The sequence below is a fragment of the Molossus molossus genome, unplaced genomic scaffold, assembly GCF_014108415.1.
Source record: "Molossus molossus isolate mMolMol1 unplaced genomic scaffold, mMolMol1.p scaffold_m16_p_2, whole genome shotgun sequence".
NCBI classification, from domain to species: domain Eukaryota; kingdom Metazoa; phylum Chordata; class Mammalia; order Chiroptera; family Molossidae; genus Molossus; species Molossus molossus.
The window spans coordinates 118,658,444-118,680,238 of NW_023425355.1; the positions used below are offsets into that span (position 1 = coordinate 118,658,444).

The following is a 21,795-nucleotide window of genomic DNA, read 5'->3' on the forward strand; positions in this document are numbered from 1 at the left end:
CTCCTCTACTACCTAACAATCTGTCTACCTTCACATTTGTTTATTCTTGCCCCTCTTGCCCATGGCTCTTCCTTCTACCTCAACTCTGATCCAAGCCCTTCCAGAGCCTTAGCCCATCAGTTGAACCCTACCTCCTTCATAGCTTTCACTCCTGCTCAGCTCTGGCTTCTTCCTTCTACTGATACATCTGCTAAATTTTCTTCCATATTAAAATGCTGACTTCTTTGAGCCAGCAATTGACTGTTATCAAACACTGGCATGTCTCCCCTCACCACAGCCAAAGTATTCATAAGGGAATTTTACATCCAATGACATTACATTCTTAATTTGTCTTAATTATTTCATACCAAGAGCATGAAGAGATGACCAGGAAAGATGAAAACTCCAATAGGTAAACAATAGTGTTTCATTTCAGCATTAAACAGAAAATAATAAATCTGCAATGACAATATAATACTGTTTTTCTCCAGTCAGATTGATGGAGATTAAAGAGAATGCTACTAGTCATAGTTTATAAGGCTCAGGAAAATAGGTAGTGTATGTAATACACTCCGGATGGCAGCATGAATTGCAATCGTAGAACCATTCTGGAGAGTAAGTTGCTTATTTACATTAAAAAAAAAAAAACTTAACATATGTATTCCTTTTAGCCCAACATTTGAACTATATAAAATGAATCAAACCAACAGTAGTTTTAGTAGTAGTAATAAGAGTTGAAAAGATAAAATTAGTAATGTCCCATATTAGATTTAAAATGTATTTGACATCCCAGCCAGTGTGGCTCAGTGGTTGAGCATTGACCCACGCACCAAGAGATCACCAGTTCAATTCCTGGTCAGGGTACATGCCCAGGTTATGAGCCCAATCCCCAGTGGGGGACATGCAGGAGGTGGCCAATCGATGTTCTTTCTCATTGATGTTTCTATCTCTCTGTACCTTTCCCTTCCTCTCTCTCTAAAATCAATTAAAAAATATTTTTAAATAAATAAAATGGAGGCGTAGAGGATGAGAAAATGAAGGCGGAGTGAATAGAAGCTACGCAGACGATATCCCAGGACCAAATGGGAATTACAACTAAAATAAAGACAAATCCTCGGAAAAGAGCAACAGAAAAGCAGCAGGACAGGACCATATAACCAGGGACACTGGTAGGATCTGCAGAGGCACGAGAGGGTGAGGGCTAGGAGCCCACAAACAATAGCAGTCTTAGCTGTGAGCAGCACCCTTGAGCAATAAAGACCACACCCATTACACAGCACAGGGAGCTGGGACAGAGCGCTAAAATAGCCATAGCCTGGGAGCTAAGGCAGAGGAAGGGCAGACTAGGCTGGAATTCTGTGGGGACACCCGGGTTTGGAGGGCACTCAGATTTTTGCTGAGTTTCAGCCACAAAGGACAGTGGCCACTGTGCTCCTTCCCTGAGCTGCAGGGAAAAGCAGCAGCCCCCATACCCTTAGAGATTCAGCCTTTCCCAGGTGAGGCAAAGAAATGCAACTTGAGGCTCATTAACAACCAGCATCAAGAACACCCTCTGGAAATCCTATTATGCAGAACACCAGGGCTACATTCCAAGGCACTGAGTAACTGAGACTACTAGCCACCAGGAAAAAGCTAGAGGATAACTGAACCTTTCCTAGGCTTGGAAATCTACCCAGGAAAGTAAGACTTGACAGTGGTATTTAACAGGGGTACACTCAGGCTTATCTAAACCCAGTAGAGGGAGCCACAAAGAGCAGAACACCAACACCACAGGGAAAATTTGGTAGGAACCAAAACCCACTGAGATAGCCAAAATGGTGAAACAAAGAAATAAATGCCAAATGAAAGAACAACAGAACTCTATCAAAGATGAGATAAATGACAGGCAGCTGAGCAAATTATCAGAGAGACAGTTCAGAGCCATGATCGTGAGGAAGCTCAACAGCATGAGTAAGGACATCAGCACCATGAGTAAAGATATAGAAACACTGAAAATCAACCAAGTGGAAATGAAGAATGACATAGCAGAAATAAAAAACACATTGGAAGAACTAACCAGCAGAGTAGAGAAAGCTGAGGACCAGATCAGTGAATTAGAAGACAGGGCAGAAAAAAATCAACCAATCAGAAAACCAAAAGGAAAAAACAATTATAAAACAGGAAGACAGCTTAAGAGAACTGTGTGACAACTGGAAACGTAATAACATTCGCATCATAGGACTGCCCGCAAAGTAAGAAAATGGGCAAGGGTTAGAGAATATATTTGAAGAAATAGTGACAGAAAACTTTCCTACCTTGGTGAAGGAAGAAGGCATTCAATTTCAAGAAGCACAGAGAGACCCAAGTACGAAGAACCCAAACAGGCCCACACAAACACACATAGTAATTAAAATGCCAAAAATTAAAGACAAACAAAGAATTCTAAAGGCAGCAAGAGATAAGCAACAGGTTACCTACAAAGGATCCCCCATGAGGTTCTCAGCTGACTTCTCAAAAAAAACACTACAAGCCAGAAGGGAGTGGCATGAAGTAACCAAGGTCATGAAAAACAAGGCTCTGAATCCAAGACTACTCTATCCAGGAAGGATATCATTCAAAATAGAAAGTCAAATATAGAGCTTTCCAGACAATAAAAAAGGATAAGGAAATACATTAACACCAAATCAGCACTGCAAGATATGCTAAAAGGACTGCTGTAATTAGTAGAAGAAATAGGAAGAAAAATAGAACCACACTAAACAAAAATGGCAATAAATAAGGACATATCAATTATCACCTTAAATGTAAATGGTTTGAATGCTCCGATAAAAAGACACAGAGTAACTGACTGGATAAGAAAGCATGACTCACATATATGTTGTTTACAGGAGACCCACCTCACAACAAAAGACTCACATAGGTTGAAAGTAATGAGATAAAAAAAAATCTTTCAAGCAAGTGGAAATGGAAAAAAAAGCTGGGATAGCAATACTCATATCTGACAAAGTAGATTTCAAAATGAGCCCTGGCCGGTTTGGCTCAGCGGTTGGAGTGTCGGCCTGCGGTACAGAGAGACCCGGGTTCGGTTCCCGCTAAGGGCACGTACCTCGGTTGCAGTTTTTCCCCGGCCCTGGTTGGTCATGCGGGTGGCAGCCACTCGATGTGTCCCTTCACGTCGATGTTTCTCTCTCTCTCTCTCTCTTCCTCTCCCTCCCTACCGCTCTATCTGAACAAAAAATGGAAAAATGTCCTCGGGTGAGGATAAAAAAAAAAAAAATGAAGGCCATAATTAGAGATAAAGAAGGCCACTACATAATATTGAAAATATCTATCCACCAGGAAGATATAACCTTGGTAAACATATATGCACCCAATATAGGAGCACCAACATTTATTAAAAATCTTCTGGAGGACTTCAAAGGAGAAATCAATAACAATACAATCATAGCAGGGCTCTTCAATACCTCGCTGACATCACTGGAGAGATCTTCTAGACAAAAAATTAATAAGGAAACACAGACTCTAAATGAAGAGCTAGATCAAATGGATTTAATAGATATCTTCAGAGAATTACACCCCAAAACTGCAGAATTCACATTCTTCTCAAGTGCACATGGGACATTCTCAAAGATAGACCACATCTTAGGGCACAAACTAAGTCTCTAAAGTTCAAGAAGATTGAAATCATATCCAGCATCTTCTCAGATCAGAATGGCATGAAACTAGAAATCAACTGCAACAAGAACATGCAAAGACATTTGAAAACATGGAGGCTAAATAGGATGTTATTGAACAAGGAATGGGTTACCATGAAGATCAAGGAAGAAATTAAAAAATTCCTGGAAACCAATGAAAATGAACATACAACAACACAAAATCTGTGGGATGCAGCGAAAGCAGTTCTGAGAGGGAAGTTCATAGCACTACAGGACTATCTCAAGAGGCAAGAAATATTTCTAATAAACTATCTAACCTCACAACTTAAAGAACTAGAAAACCAACAAAAAGAAAACCCCAGCGCAAGTAGAAGGAAGGAAATAGTAAAGATCAGAGCAGAAATAAATGAAATGGAGGCCAAAAAAACAATTCAAAGCATCTATGAAACAAAGAGTTGTATTTTTGAAAAGATAAACAAGATTAATGGACCCTTAGCTAAACTCACCAACAAACAAAGAGAGAGAAACCAAATATACAAAATCACAAAAGAAAGAGTAGAAATAATAACTGACACCACAGAAATGCAAAGGATTGTGAACACATAATATGAACAATTATACGGCAACAAATTTGACAATCTAAGCAAAATGGATAAATTTTTAGAAACACATAGTCTCCCAAAACTGAACTGGGAAGAGATAGAAAACTTTAACAGACCAATATCACCAGTAAAAATTGAAGATATAATCAAGACTCTCCCAGCAAACAAAAGCCCAGGCCCGGATGGCTTCACCGGGGAATTTTACCAAACATTCAAAGAAGAACTAATACCCATTCTCCTCAAACTATTTCAAAAAATTGAAGAAGGAAGACTTCCAAAGTCTTTTTATGAGGCCACCATAATTCTCATTCCAAAACCAGAAAAAGACACTACAAAGAAAGAAAACTACAGACCAATATCCCTGATGAACATAGATGCCAAAATTCTGAACAAAATATTAGCAAATAGAATCCAGCAATACTAAAAAATTATTCATCATGACCAATTGGGATTCATCCCAGGGATGCAAGGCTGGTACAATATTCGCAAATCAATAAATGTGATATACCACATAAACAAAATGAAAGATAAATATCATATGATCATATCAATAGATGCTGAAAAAGCATTCAACAAAATCCACCTCCCATTTCTGATAAAGACGTTCAGCAATCTGGGAATAGAGGGATCTTATCTCAACATAAGAACAGCCACATATGAAGGACCTAGAGCCAACATCATACTCAATTAGCAAAAATTACAAGCATTTCCCTTAAGAACAGGAAGAAGACAAATATGCCCACTTTTGCCACTCTTATTTAACATCATACTGGAAGTCTTAGCCACAGCAATCAGACAGGAAGAAAAAAATAAAAGGAATCCAAATTGGAAAGGAGGAAGGGAAACTGTCATTATTCGCAAATGACATGATACTATATGTAGAAAACACCATCTAAAATTTTCTAGACTTAATAAATGAATTTGGCAAAGTAGCAGGATACAAAATTAACATCAATAAATCGAGCGCATTCTTATACACCAATGATGAACTCACAGAAAGAGAAACTAAAAAACAATCACATTTACCATCACAGCAAAAAAATTAAGATACCTAGGAATAAACTTAAGCAAAGAAATAAAGGACCTACCTATTTGCAAAAAAACTATAGGTCATTGAAAAAAGAAATAGAGAAAGTGGAAACACATTCCTTGTTTATGGATTGGAAGAATTAACATTATTAAAATGTCCATACTACCCAAAGCAATCTATAGATTCAATGCAATCCCCACCAAAATATCAACGACATACTTCACAGAACTAGAAAAAATACTTCAAAAGTTCATATTGAACCAAAAAAGACCCTGAATAGCCACAGCAATCTTGAAAAGAAAGAACAAAGTTGGAGGGATCACATTACCAGTTTTCACGTTATATTACAAAGAGACTATAATCAAAACAGCCTGGTACTGGCACAAGTACAGGCATATAGACTAATGGAACGAAGCAGAGAACCCAGAAATGGACGCAAGGCAATATTCTCAATTAATATTTGACAAAGGTGGCAAGAGCATACCTTGGAGTAAAGACAGCCTCTTTAATAAATGGTGTTGGGAAAATTGGACAGCTACATTCAAAAACATGAAACTAGACCATCAACTTACACCCTACACAAGAATAAATTCAAAATGGATAAAAGACTTAAATGTGACTCATGAATCCATAAAAATCCTAGAAGAAATGTAAGCAACAAAATTTCAGACATCATACACAGCAGAACTCTCACTGATCCATCACCTAAGGCAACAGAAACAAAGGAGAAAATGAACACATGGGACTACATCAAACTCAAAGCTTCTGCACAGCAAAAGATACAGTCATCAAAATGGAAAGGCAACCCACTGTATGGGAGAGCATAATTGCCAATGATATATCAGATAAGGGGTTAATTTCCAATATATATAGAGTGCTCATATAACTCAACAAAAGGAAGACAAAGAACCCAATTTAAAAATGGGCAGAGTAACTAAATAAACTCCGGTCTAAATAGGACATACAAATGTCTAAGATACATATAAAGAAATGCTCAACATCACTAATCATCAGAGAGATGCAAATTAAAACGACAGTGAGGTATCACCTCACACCTGTCAGAATGGCCACCATCAACAAATCATCAAACAACAAGTGTTGTCGAGAGTGTGGAGAAAAGGGGACTCTAGTACACTGCTGGTGGGAATACAGACTGGTGCAGCCACTATGGAAAACCATATGATGTTACCTCAAAAAAATTAAAAATTGAACTGCCATTTGACCCAGTGATCCCAGTTCTAGGAATATACTCTAAGAAGCCTGAAACACCAATCAGAAACAATATATGTACCCCCATGTTCATATCAGCACTCTTTACAATAGGTAAGATCTGGGAACAGCCCAAATGTCCATCAGTAGACGAATGGATGAAAAAGCAGTGGTACGTATACACAATGGAGTACTATGCAGCTGTAAGAAAGAAAGATCTCTTATCCTTTGAGACGACATGGAGGGACTTGAAAAGTATCATCCTAAGTGAAACAAGCCAAACTGAGAAAGACACGTTTCATATGATCTCACTTATTCGTGGATTATAATGAACATAACAGTCTGAGGAATGGGGTAGTCCCAAAGACATGGAAGTGGAGTACAGACTGACAATCCAGAAGAGGGGATCGTGGGGGAGAGATAAACCACAGAACTTATATGCATGTATGCATGAACAATGGACATGGACAACAAAGCTGGGGACAGGGCGGGTAGGGAGGTAGAGGGGGGAATCAATGGGGAGAAAAGGAGAAACATCTGTAACAAAAATAAATAAATAAATAAATAAATAAATAAATAAATAAATAAATAAATAAATGTATTTGACAAAACTCATGAGTTGATTTTTATACTAGCACCACATCATTTGATCGTTTAGTAAAAAGTGATCAAATCTCCGAACAATCTAATTTAAAAATATGCATCTTCAGAATTACAGGAAAAAAAAGAACGAGATTGATTATAACCAAAATTTAATCCAAATACGCTATTTGTAAAGAAAATGTGGAAAGGAAACAATATCAGAACACTAGATTTTCTCTAAACCTTTAAGGAATAAGCATTGGCATACTTGAATAATAATGATAAGAATTTTACTAATCCACTATATACAGTTTTGGCTTTATAAATAAAATTAGAAGAGCTTGACTTGTTATATAAATTTTTAATTTTGGCTCCACCATTTATATCCTGTGATTTCAGCCAAGATACCTCATCTTTTACATCTTACGTTTTCTCTTTTATAACATGCCATTGAGCTAATTGATCTCTAACATGTCCACTATCTCTATAAAGCATTGATTCTATGATAAAATACATTTGATTAGTAATTACAAAATAGCATAGGTAAAATATAAGAAAACAACTTACTTGTTAGTAGGATGTCGATGAAAACATTTTCGTAGCTGGGATTTTCAAAAGTTATAGCCAAAGTTGATAGCTGCCGAAGGAAGGTGGTCGTTCTTTCCAATTCTAGAGGCTGTGGAAATAGTCCTATTCCAGAAAGGAGGAATCGCCATTCTTCAAACTGTTCAAAGATAAACATTCATAACATATATGTCATAAGTGCATGCATTTTATTCTTGACACTTAATAAATGTAATGCATGGAGAAAACTGTGGCAGATAAAAAAAAGTTTGGTTGTTAATATTTAACATGCCCTGTTTTACCTTTCCTTCCTTTTCAAAATTCCATTTGATTTTATTGAAAAATCATCAATGTGTTTTTACACTGATAAAAAGGAGGGCATAAAACCAATATTTAACATATTTCAATGCATATAAAGTTATTTATGGAAGCATTAAAGAGATACCTTAATAAAAACCTTATATTTCTGCTTAAGGTTTTTTTCTTTTTTTTTTTTAAGTCAACTTGTCTAACAAACTGGGTACTAAAAGCTGCATGAAGTTTCCAAAAAACTACGGTAAATTTCAAGTGAAATCCGTATGGTTATCACCATCACATGAAGGCAAAGAAGGTGAGGCATAGACTGATGTCCCAGTAAAAAGCAGTGTATACAGCTGTATGCCTTATTATTTATCCTCACCATCTAGGACACTGTATGTTTGGTTATCACAGGATATAGAAGCATGGCTCAAAAACTATGTGAAGGAGATTGAATGTGGCCATTGTATTTATCTATGTTTCATAAGCCTGCAAAACTGTTTGAAGTGTTCCCTTTGTATTCATTTAGAATAAAAGTCCCCCAAAAGCACAACAGACTGTGACTCAGTTCTGCACTGAATACTTTACTAATGTTGTAAAGGAACGAAGAGGTCATTAAATAAAAAAAAAAACAAAAAAAAAAAAACAATAAATGGCAACAGCCTAGTTTATAATCTCTTAAACTACATAGATATTTTTAAGCCTAAATTCCAGTAAAAAGAGGGAAAAGTGTTTTAAGATTGCTTCAAAGTGAGATAAATCGTGACAGGAAATGCATATAATGCTGTCTCTGAGTAGGGAGAAATAAGGACAATTTTTATCTGCATATTATCTTTAAATGACTGTATTACTTTTAGTTAGAGATTCTACTTGCGTAATGTTAATTCACTTATAATGTCCTAATTTGATTACTTGTAATTGGTTGACTAGGTTCAATTAAATTAAGGACTGTTTTATGTAAATTATTTACTTTTTGGCTACTTAATTAAATAAATCCTGAGTAACAGAAATTAGGTTACTTTGAGCCATTGGAAATGAGCCAAAGCACAAAAACAAGAAGGTTATCTTTTCATGTTTTTGCTAAACGGCCTGGAATACTAGAGCTTCTAAGTTAAACTGTATATATCCCACCATTATGGAACACTAGTATACACTTGCCCTGGCATTGCTTAAATTATCTTCTTTGGTTCAGAGAGGGAAACTAAAAAGTATCCCAACAAAAATATGCATTAAAATTAAGTAACTTTTTTTTTTAGCCCATCTTTATCTCAAACTTTTTTGAAAGGAGATACAGTAAAAACAAAAACAAAACAAAACAAAAAACCTTTCAAGATCCCATTCCAATGTTTCTGAAAGGTAGAATAAATGGAAGTAAAAGATATAGAATTGGCTTTGCACACTGAGCATAGCTCAAGGGCATTAGAGCTGGCTAAGAATCAACAAAGTTTTCCATAGACCCAGGCTGCAGGATCACAGACTCATGCTGGGTAATAAAACCATTCTGACTTTTGTCTTCTTTCCTTCATTTTTGCTAGTCTGACCTTTAGATGTAGCAAGTCACACAATAAAGTACAAACAAAATAAATATTGGCAACTATTGGAAAATAAAAATGAAACAACTGGCAACCCAGAAAAAAATCTCAGAAGGCCCGATTACCACATTTGCTGCTTAACTGCTATTCCTCTTATTCTGATATGCAATGACGCAATCTCATTTACAGAATCTGGCGTAATATGAGTTCATGATACATGTAGTTGTGATATCCTAGCTAAATTAAACTCAGTATTCAAAATCTGTACAAACAACTTTAGCCTAAAATTGGATCTTTACAACGCAGAGCTCTGTACATGGATTTAAATCAGAAACCCATGAGATAAATAAAAAACTATGTCCATTTCCTTAAGTTCAGCAAAGAGTAACAATAAGAAATAGTTAAAAATTATCCTATAAGCATTCCCATTACTAGATTTTAGGTTAATCAGCCACTCAGTTGTACATGTCAGTTCAAATATATTTATCAGTGAAATCAAGAGAGGGACAGAAATCTATGAGTTTTTCCCTGAAAGTTAAAGTAACTGCAAACTCTTAGACTTAGAAAAGTAAACCATAACATTTTATTTTAAAAACTATCTTTCTCAGATGCCTATATATATGTAATGTATACTGTATTTTCCAAAGTCAATTCAGTTAATATTTATAGATGATCAGGTTTTGCTTGCAAAGGATGTTGACTGGATAAATTAGCGGGGAAGACTTGAATGATTCAGAGATGAAAAAATAAGTGGGAAGACAAAAAAGACAAAACAATCAGAAAGGTTAGGGTAATACATTGAAAAGGCTGAAGGGCTCTGGGTCTGAACCCTGTAGCTAAAAGGGTGAATGAATGATGGATTGAAGTTTTACCAAAGATGAATCCTTGGAGATTTGCTACAGCTTGGAAGGAGATGCTTAGAGTGACTGAAATCAAGCACCAATGTAAAACTGATTTATAAAAGATTCAAGTTGATTACTTGTTTGTGTTCTTTGTATTCTTTGTGTTTGATTAAGAATTTCAAGTTCAATATCAAGGATAGGATATTCTAAAGCTATTAAGATGGAGAACTGGTAATTGCTCTGCTAATGTGCCAGATTATTCTTGAGTAGATATAATTTCCATCAGAAATGCAACCAACTAAATTGTCCCCAATAATTAAGGTAAAGGGGCTAACCCTGCTATAAAGCAATGATTTAAAAGTGTGCCTGGTACTTTAGTACACTGATGGTGGGAATGCAGACTGGTGCAGCCACTATGGAAAACAATATGGTGTCACCTCAAAAAATTAAAAATTGAACTGCCATTTGACCCAGTGATCCCACTTCTAGGAATATACCCTAAGAAGCCTGAAACACCAATCAGAAAGAATATATGTACCCCCATGTTCATAGCAGCACTATTTACAATAGCTAAGATCTGGAAACAGCCCAAATGTCCATCAGTAGACGAATGGATAAAAAAGCAGTGGTACATATACACAATGGAGTGCTATGCAGCTGTAAGAAAGAAAGATCTCTTATCGTTTGAGACAACATGGAGGGACCTGGAAAGTATTATCCTAAGGGAAACAAGCCAAACAGAGAAAGACAAGTATCATATCATCTCACTAATTTGTGGAATATAATGAACATAACAGTCTGAGGAATGGGGTAGTTCCAGAGACATGGAAGTGGGGTACAGACTGACAATCCCCAGAAGAGGGGATCGTGGGGGAGAGATAAACCACAGAACTTATATGCGTGTATGCATGAACAACGGACATGGACAACAAAGCTGGGGACAGGGTGGGGAGGGAGCGGGAGAGGAATCAGTGGGGGGAAAAGGAGAAACATCTGTAACAGAAATAAATACATTAATTAAAAGATAAATAAATAAATAAATAAATAAATAAATAAATAAATAAAATAAAAGTGTGCCTTGTTAAAACTGTTTCTGTAAAATAACATAATCTCCACTGTACTTCCCCTCCCATATGAAAAGGAATTATTTATTTTCTTTAATATTTTTGAGGCACGCATACTTCCATAGTATTGCGTCAGGTCAGGTATAAGTCAGTAATCATGTCAGAAATTTAATAGCCTCATTTTTTTTTTTCTAAAGGTAAATTGCACATTGTTTTAGGAAAGAAGACACTTCAGTCACCCACAAGTCTTGCACTGACATTGGGGCCCCTGTATTATATGTGATTCCATTGCCTCTCAGATGCCAGGCTCCTTGGTGCCCCTTAGGATTTAAAGTTCTGATCTCCATTTACCTCCCTCCTCATCAACACTTGAAGAAGTATAAAATAATAATAAATGTTAAAAGTTATGTAAAATTTTCACTGGCAATAAGAGTTTTAATCAATTGGCAATCTGTAGGTAGCTATAAAAATAGTCATGAAAATGGGTTAAAGCCAGACGTCCTGGGTTCAAGTATGCATTCAACCTTTTATTAGCTGCCTGATCTTCATTTCTGTGTCTCAGTTTCCTGATCTTTCACCTCAGGCCTGTGGTGAGAATGAACTCAGATAATTCTAAGAATGGCATGCAGCAAGCTTAGAGATGATTAAAAATGATTAACCACTGTAGTTTTTTAAAATTGTTATCATTCAAGAATGCTGTACAGATGAAATAGAGTAAAAAAAATTAACCTGATATTTGCAAGATCACATTTTCTACAGTTTAGATATTTTTTTTATCCTCACCCGAGGACATTTTTCTATTCTTTTGTTTAGATAGAGTGGAAGGGAAAGAGAGGAAGAGAGAGAGAAACATCGACGCGAAAGGGACACATCGAGTCGCTGCCACCCACACAACCCAACCAGGGCCAGGGACAAACTGCAACCGAGGTACATGCCCTTAGCAGGAACCGAACCTGGGTCTCTCGGGACCGCAGGCTGACGCTCTAACTGCTGAGCCAAACTGGCCAGGGCTCTACAATTTATATTTAAGTTCATGAAAATTTGAGTAGTGAAACCCAAGTAAGAAAATTAACATAAATGCCAGCAATTTGGCATTTACATTAAAATACATATGCTTTAAAATCTGGGTGTATATTCTCCTTCATTCAAGCAATCTGAAGATTTAAAAATGCCTTTTTTTAGATTCCTGCACATGCATGATGTATACTATCTTTCCAGAAGTTCATATAATTACTAGTTTACAATAAGCTTGTCCTGCTTGCAAAAGATGTCAACTGGATGAGTACAATTTACTCATTTGTTGACTTTAAAATTTAATTACCTTGACTTGCTCTAAGAATATTCTATCATACCTGAGCACAGGAGAAGATAATAGAAGCTTGGTGACCAACTCTTCCAAGAGCAGAAGGACGAAATTGAACATGTAACTTTTCCATCGAGTAAGGAGGTACAGTCAGCTGTGTAAATTTAGAAAGAAGAAAAAGAAACAAAACAATCAACACTTTTGTTTGAGTAAGCATCTTTGTACACTAGATATATGCTGGGTTGATGTTTGCATGATTAATGTGTTGCCTTGTATACTTTATCCAATCTCAGTATGTCTGCTTGACAAATATTGGTAAAACAGCTGGTGGTAAACAGTGTATAGTAGTGCTCATGCCATGGTCTTTCCCCAGACAATGACCACATGGAATTAGGCACTCTATTTAAGAAAAACAAAATTAATTTTTTTAATCTGAGTTAGAGGCTCCTATAAAAGAAATATGAATTTTATTTAAGAATCCATAGTTTATTGTCCATTCTAAGATACAAGGCAAACACTGAGAATGTGACTTATAGCCTTGGTGGTGTTAAAAGACATAAACTGATTCTAAGCATAGATGTAAGTCATGCTTCTTTAGCGTACTATGAAGTCTTCCTCTTTGTCCCATTATATACACACACACTCAAGGTGTGACCTACTGGAATAACTTGAATATGAACAGTATTAATGTGTTCCTTTTCAGAGATGCTGAGTCAGCAACTTCATCACAATATATTGAGGACTTGAATATCTCATATAATCAAAATGCTCCACTGTGAATAATATAATATTTAATATCAGCACTTATAGAATACTAGAATAGTGGTAAATACCTGAAAATAAATCAATTTTTTTCACTAATTTATTTTGCCAGATAACTTCTGAAAAAGTAAAATTGCAGGTTAGCAGTGTCATTTAATCCATGTGAAATACAGCATTTTGTTCTCAATAAACTCTGAAGACAATGAAATACAAGTGCAGACTTAACTTTATATTTAGAATAGCATTATATCCTTATTATGTACGTGTGGTTTATCTACAGCAAATATTTTTAGCTCAGACTGGTTCTCTGATACTTCAAATATTTTGAGGTTATTAGTTAATACACATTTAAGGAATGTAAATTAATTTTAGTATCAACCTTAGCAAAAAAGAAAAGTTGCATTTCATATATTCTTTAAATTTAGCAAATATGAAAAACAGTTTCTGTATACAGAAAGAAAATACATTTATATAAAGTAAATAATCTATTTCACTGAAAAAAAAACATATACTACTTCATTGATTTTAATTCTAGTACTACCATGTGCTCACCATGTGGCTTAAGTATTTTAGCCTTTCTATCTTCAAATTCCCCTTCTATAAATATATGTCAGAGACATATGTTGGAGATTGAAATAATTTATACAACCAAACAGTAATTCGATAAAATTCCTTTATTTTCACCTAAAATTAACTGAAAATTGCATTTCCAATGCTCTTAAAGGGGAAAAAAAAAAACACCATTGGTTGGAATTTAACTGCGGTAAACCTCCTGGTTTAGTGTAATGAGGTATATGCATAAATAATATGTTAAATATAGGAACTTTGAGAAACTTAAAAACATTTCATTAAAAGCAAGTGTCATGATAATAACAAATTCCAAGGTGTAAGCTTACACTGGATCCTAGTTCAAGAGGGAAAGTGTCTTGTGACAGGTCAGTAAACTGAAATTTGAACAGGATACTAGATGCTGAGATTAATATACAATTAAGAGATATAAACTGAAGTATTTAGTGTTGAAATAGCATAATACAACTTACCTTCAAATTGAACAGTGAAGTGATTAAGAAGTACAAATTGGTAGTTACCAAAAATAAAAATAAAAAGATGTAAATAAAGCACAGCATAGGGAATATAATCAATAATATTGCGATAACTATGTATGGTGCCAGGTGGTTACTGGAAATGGGGGGGGGGCACTTTGTAAAGCATATGATTATCTAACCACTATGTTATACATATGAAACCAATACAAAATACTATTGAAAGTAAACTATAATTTAAAAATTAAAATGAAAAAAATCTTAAATGAAAGTAAAAGGAAAAAAATGTAGAAGAGAAACCAATACAAAATACTATTGAAAGTAAACTATAATTTAAAAATTAAAATGAAAAAAATCTTAAATGAAAGTAAAAGGAAAAAAATGTAGAAGAGAAAAGAAAGAAATGTGGCAAACTATTCATATAAGAACCAAAGTAGAAGATATAAGTTTGTACATTGTATTATTCTTTCAACTTCTGTATCTTTTTGAAAATTTTCATAATATATCATTGGAGGGAAGCAAGATTTTTATATCATTATTTGCCTTGATAACCAATCTATGCTTATTTATTGAAGCATTTATGAGTAATAATCAATATTTGAAAATCCTTACTTATATAGACATGAGTTCTATGCAACAAAACTGTAAGTTATATATACATATATTCTTTTCATTTAGTATCATTAATATTGTGTTCCTCCTAATTTGTTATACAATATAGAATACTATTTTTAGTAAACCTATACATTTATTTTTGAGTCATTTCATAATATTGAGTCAATTGCTTATTTCATACTTAATATTTGATAAATGTATAAAAATGGACTAGAAAAACAGTTGGAAATATTAAAGCAGAGTCCATATTCTTCATCATGTAATAAGTTGGTATCTGTAAAATATTGTATTTGTTTTCCCTTGCACCACAGTTTATATTCTTCTGTAAAAGTAATGATATAAAGGATATGACAACACCACTTTTGCCCCAGCTGGGTGGCTCAGTTGGTTGGAGCATTGTCCCACACACCAAAAGTTGCAGGGTTGATTCTAAGTACATACCTAGGTTGCGGGTTCCATCCCCAGTTGTGGTGTATACAGGAGGCAACCAATCTATGTTTCTCTCTCATATCAATATTTCTCTCTCTATCTCTCTCAAATCAATAAACATACCCTTGGGTGAGGACTTTAAAAAAGCAAACAAAAAACAAACCAAAAAAAAAAAAAAAACCACAAAACGACATTTTCTAATGAGAAATTTCAGTTATTTATATCCTTTATCCTGAATATCACATTCCATTTTAATTTATGGAAAATACAATGTTAAATAATATAAGTTTATGTGTATATTTTAACATAACTATTTAAAGATTACTATATATATATATATATATATATATATATATATATATAAAATAGTGATATCTAATTTGACATATTATGGCAGCTAATAACTAATTTTGTATCATGATATTGTTAGTTGGCAACCAGTGATTGACAAAAGACAGGTCGGGGACAGGGTGGAGGGTGGGGTGGGGTGGGGGGTGCCAATGGGGTAAAAAGGTAAAATATCTGTAACAAAAAAAATAAATAAATAAAAAAAATTTCAAAAAAATAAAAAATAAAAATAAAAACTTGTTTTTAAAAAAAAAAAAAAGATACAAATAAAGAAACTACATTGTAGATTTTTAAACAATCATTAAAAGGCAAATAATAAAAGCCTTTATTTAAAAAAACTATATCTACTTAGTAGTAGGTCTTCATGATTCACTGTGAGGTCCTCTGAAGAGAATAATCTATTGCAATGATTATTTTGAAATTTACTTGAAAGCGTGGTTTTGACATTCACTGATATATTTGATATAGTCTTTGGAAACAGATACTGATGCTGAACCTTCATATCTCATTTTGTTAGTGGGGGAAGAGAAAAATGATTTAGGCCCATTGGTAGGCTCTAGTCTCTGCCAGGGGCCAAGGAATGAGAATACCCCACAGAGAAAGAAGGAGAGAGGGGCAGAGCTGCCAGGACTGTCTGGAAGTGGGGGAGGGGTAGTGGGCAGAAACTCAGGAAGGGCTGCAAAAGAACTGGCCTCTTGAGACCCTGGGCGCACAGCATAGCTGCTGAGTCATAATCGTATTCCTGGGAACCTACTGCAAAAACTGATTACTAAATGGTCAGAAATAAAGCACAGTTTATTTATAATTCAGTGATAGTGAACATGAATCTGGCACACATAGTTTCAAAAGTTTATATGAACATTATATTGGGTTTTGTTGATAAATTAAAATTGGGGATATATATATATTATATTTATATAAATTCCATTTTAAAATTATAGATATTTGAAACCTTATTAATAATTGAAATGCTAATATTCCATTGTCCCCAAATTACAATTGGAAAATGCTCTGATATTGATAGGATATTTGACTTTCTGAATATACTTACTGGTGATATGTAAGCATCCAGGGTAAAATGATCAGGATTGGTGTTTTTCACTTCCAATTTTAAGGTTTCATGTGTACAATTAACTACAGAAAAGTTCTGAGAGACAACCCTAAAAAGAAAAAACAAAGCTAATAAACTTGCTCATAAACTTGTTCAGTGTTAATTTTGTAAACTTGATGACTATAATGGGTTGAACTGCATCCTGAAAAAAGATAAACTGAAGTCCTAACTCCCAATACCTTAGAGCAGCAGTTCTCAACCTTCCTCCTGCCGCGACCCTTTAATACAGTTCCTCATGTTGTGGTGACCCTCAACCATAAAATTATTTTCGTTGCTACTTCATAACTGTAATTTTGCTACTGTTATGTCTTAGGCGACCGCTGTGAAAGGGTCATTCGACCCCCAAAGTGGTCACAACCCATAGGTTGAGAACCGCTGCCTTAGAATGTGACCTTATTTGGAAATAGGGTTGTAGCAGATGTTACTAGTTAAAATGAGGTCATCCTGCAGTAGGGTGATCCTTAACCCAATATGACTGCTGTCCTTATATGAAGATGATATGAAGACACATGAAAAGATGTCCATATGACAGTGGAGGTGCAGATTGGAGATGCATCCACAGGCAAGGAACACCAAGGATTGCCTGCAAACACCAGAAGTCAGAAGAAGCAAGGAAAGATTCTCCCTTACTGGCCTCAGAAAAAGCATGGTCCTGCTGAAACCTTGATTTCAATCTTCTAGCCTCCAGAACTGTGAAACAATAAACTAATGTTGTCTTAAGCCACCCAGTTAATGTTACTTGTTATGGCAGGCCTATGAAGCTAATATAATGACTTGTATGAGCTGCAAAATAAAAATTATCATATATGAACTAATGACATTTTGCTAAATTAAATAATCCCTGATTCTCTATTCTTGACACCAATGATATTACATATTGGGTACTGGAACATATTTCAGTTTTAGAAGCAATGTTTACCGATTATTTTCTAACTACTGAATCCAGACAAAAAAGTTAACATAGTTCAAAAATAACAACTAAGAATAATAAATTAACAAAGTTCTATCACATCGAGAAGATACAAACTAATGATGAAATAAATCCGCCACCCAAAATGTGGCTGGTATTTAAGGTCAAAATAAAGAATAATCAAGAGGGTTCATAATTTTCAATCTACTATCATTTTTAATTTTATATACAGTATAAAAAACGGAATACTCTATAGCAATGCAAACCATATCCACACTGGTATATCATCTCACACCTGTTAGGATGACTTTGTTTTTTAAAGTAAGATATGTATTGGTGAGCATGTGGAAAAAGCAACCAATAGCACACTGTTGATGGGAATGCAAATTGGTATAGATAGTATAAAAATGTGTATTGTCTGGCCACTGTGCTCTACACCTGAAACTAATACAAAATAACACTGAATGTGACTGTAATTGAAAGTACTATCAAAATGGTCTATAAATATATGACTATGGCATCAACCTCATTAGTCATGAAGGAAATGCTAATGAAAAGTACACGTCCTGCCCTGTTTGGCTCAGCAGTTAGAGCTTTGGCCTGTGGACCAGAGAGTCCCGGGTTAGGTTCACGCTAAGGGCACGTACCTTGGTTGCGGTTCGTCCCCAGCCCCAATTGGGCTCGTGCAGGTGGCAACCACTCGATGTGTCTCTCTCACGTTGATGTTTTTCTCTCTCTCTCTCTTCCCCCCTCTCTCCCTCCCACTCTGTCTGAAGATAAATGCAAAAAAAAAAAAAAAAATGTCCTCTGGTGAGGATAAAAAAAAAAAATTTTAAAAAAAAGAAGTACATTGAGGTACCACTTCACACAAACCAGAATGGTTAAAATTGGTCTTACAATACGCATGTTTTTGAGGATGTGAAGCAAAAAAAATTCATATGTGACTGGTAGGAGTGTAAAAGGTACAACCAATGTCAAACTCTTTGCAATTACCCACTAAATTTAAATGATATTACATCCCCATTTTATACACAATAGAAATAAGCACAAATGTGCAAAAAAAAAAAAAAGCATATACAATGTTATAAACAATATTTTTCATAATATACCAAACCTGGAACAAAGGTTCATCAACAATAAAAAGGAATACTTTTTTGCAACAAAGAAAACAAATGAAGTCTATCTAGCACATAGAACAACATGAATGGGCCAATAAGACTCAACTATCAGTTTAGAGCCTCACACATAAATATGAGCATCCAGAGAAAATTTCTAATAGGAAAAAATAAAAACATTAAGACAAAGACCATGGCTTCTTAAAATTACCTTTCATACCTTAAGGGATATGAGATAAAATATTACAAACATGAAATAAGAACAGAATGTTCTATTTTTAAAACAAACAAAAGAAACATTCAAATAAAAACAAAAGTAAAAATGGTCTTGGATGTTGATAGCTGATGTGAAAATTCAACAAAAAGATTGGAATACAAAACTAAATAAATCTGTCTAACTACAAAAATACAGATGTTGGGGGAAAAGGCAAAAAAAATTAAAACATTATTAAAATAGCCCCCAAGTTGTAAATCCAAAAAAATGGATGTTGTAGAGAGAAGAGATGACATAATTCGAGATTTCCAGAAATATGAATTATATCAATTGTTTCCACACTGAAAGAGGCCCCACCTACCTGAAAAAAATGTATGAAAATAAAGTCACACCAACAAATTAAGAATTTTAAGGACACTGGGCACAATGAAAAACTGTGCAAATGTCAAAAAGGATAAAGATCCAAGACAAGGCTGGTTAATATAAATAGTTTCTGCCAAACATATTTAAATATTATGTCTTTTAATTATACACAGTATGACTTAGATAAAAAGAAATTAAATTAAAAAAAATATGTTCAAAAACAAGACTTAAAATTAAAGAGAATAGTGCTTTTTAATGAAATAAAAAAAGATTATAAAACTGAGTCAAATATGTTCACAAAATTATCTTACATTTATTAATAATTATTTATACATATATAGTTTTCATATATTAATATTTTTTAAATTTGTTTTCCTTTATTGATTTTAGAGATAGAGGAAGAGGGAGAGAGACAGAGAAACATCAATGAGAGAGAACATTGACTGGCTGCCTCCTGCATGCCCCCCACTGGGGATTTAGCCCACAACCTGGGCATGTTTCCTGACCGGGAGTTGAACTAGCTACTTCTTGGTGCATGGGTCTATGCTCAACCACTGAGCCACACCGTCTGGACCATATATTAATATTTTAAAAACAAGAAGAAATATGTACAACTAGAAATAAGTTTGTAAACAATTTGTAGTAGACACTGCTGGTGCCCCACCTAGTTCCCTTAGAAGATTTTTACCAGCTCTCTGGCCCCACCCCACCCTCAACTTTTGTATTCTTGCTGCTCATCTGAGACCTTCAGATGATTGCCCTTGGGTCCTGGAGCCTCCTCAGTTTTACGGCAGAAGTGTCTGGGAGTTTATGACTCATCCCAAGGAAGCTAATAGTGACTAGTGGGGGAGTTCAAAAGTCCAGCATCTTAACATCAAGACAAGGTCAACTCTGAGGTGTAATTTATGCTCCAGACCTTCCTGCAGGACCAGATAATGTCTGGGGCTGTACCTGAAAGCACACTCTTGCTTAGCTTCTTCCCTTTTCTTATCCTGCTTCCTCTATTCTCTTACTGATTTTTCTACCCTGGAATCACCCCTTACTAAATCACTTGCAGTGAGGGTTTGGTTCAAAATTTGGTATTAGGAAAATTCAACATTGTTTTTGTGTGTGTGTGTGTGTGTGTGTGTGTGTGTGTGTGTGTGACTGACTAAGGGAGAGAAACTGATGAAAAGGCACTGATTTTCCCACTAGCAGAAATTGTGATTTAGTTATCCCCATGTAATAGGACCAAACTTGGTGCCAGACATGTAATAAGAATTCAACCACCTAAATATAAATGTTCATATCTCAAGGTAATATGATATTAACCAAGTGACCAAGTATCCACCGTTTTTCTATTGTTTACCTTCTCTTTGCCTTGACCAAACTTTAGTTTCTCTCCTTCCAAAAGCCCCCTGAACTCTGCTGTCTCCAAGCCTGAGCAACCACAGAAAAAAGTAGAACATGTCTCCCTTCTTGGCTTTTCCTGGGAATCAGCTCATTCCAGCAAGGCATTTTCCCTATCTGTACCCACTGGTCATTTTCCCTTCCTTGTCTAGGTTTCCTTCCAAAGATTCTACTTGGCTCTCTTTACTTGCCCCTCTGTTACCCTATAAAGTAAAAATCTTTTTCCTTTTGATTTTGAGATGCTTGTATATTTCTTAGATCAGAACATTCTTCCTACTACAATAGTCCCCTCTGACTATCTCTATAGTCCCTTTCCCTCTCTTACAATCATCATTTCTAGTAAAAGCTTCTCCTTACCAAGTCTTGACTATTATTTCTCTCACTTAAGTGTTCCATGGGGTAGTTTAAATATCAAACCTTCCTTGGAAGAGAAAATCAATTAAAAACATACTCATGTCTTATTTTAAAATGTTAAATACATTATAACGCTCTTTTAGATAAACATTTTTTTTTCTTTCATGAAATAATTTAATCTATTAAATAGAACTTACTTCCCAAGGTCACACTGCATTTCTGGCGTTGTGACTGGATTTGGTAATTCGACAGTAAATTTCAGTACATACCAGAACTCAAGAATCTTATCAGGCTGAAAAATAATGCTGGTGGAGAGAATACATAAAATCTAATCAGTTGTTTTAGTTTGTATAATAAATTTGGCAGAAAAAATATCCCCAAAACAGTATTTGACAATGGCTTGGTGACACATTCTATTCTCATTGTAGAAATATTTAATTTTTTTCATTTTTGGTGAGAAAATCATCTCATTATTCAAGAAAAACAGTACCATTATTAATATA

General features: G+C 34.9%; 1 protein-coding gene across 1 annotated transcript in view; it reads right to left on the reverse strand.

The window, feature by feature from the left end:
• The window catches only part of CFAP47 (cilia and flagella associated protein 47), a 442,571-nt gene that overhangs the window by 79,636 nt on the left and 341,140 nt on the right, over positions 1 to 21,795 (reverse strand). The window contains exons 54-57 of the mRNA XM_036270144.1: positions 21,490 to 21,597; positions 16,888 to 16,996; positions 12,689 to 12,865; positions 7,605 to 7,761 (exon numbers count right to left, since the gene is read on the reverse strand). Coding sequence (XP_036126037.1) covers positions 7,605 to 7,761; positions 12,689 to 12,865; positions 16,888 to 16,996; positions 21,490 to 21,597 — 551 coding nt within the window. The remainder of the gene's footprint in view (positions 1 to 7,604; positions 7,762 to 12,688; positions 12,866 to 16,887; positions 16,997 to 21,489; positions 21,598 to 21,795) is intronic.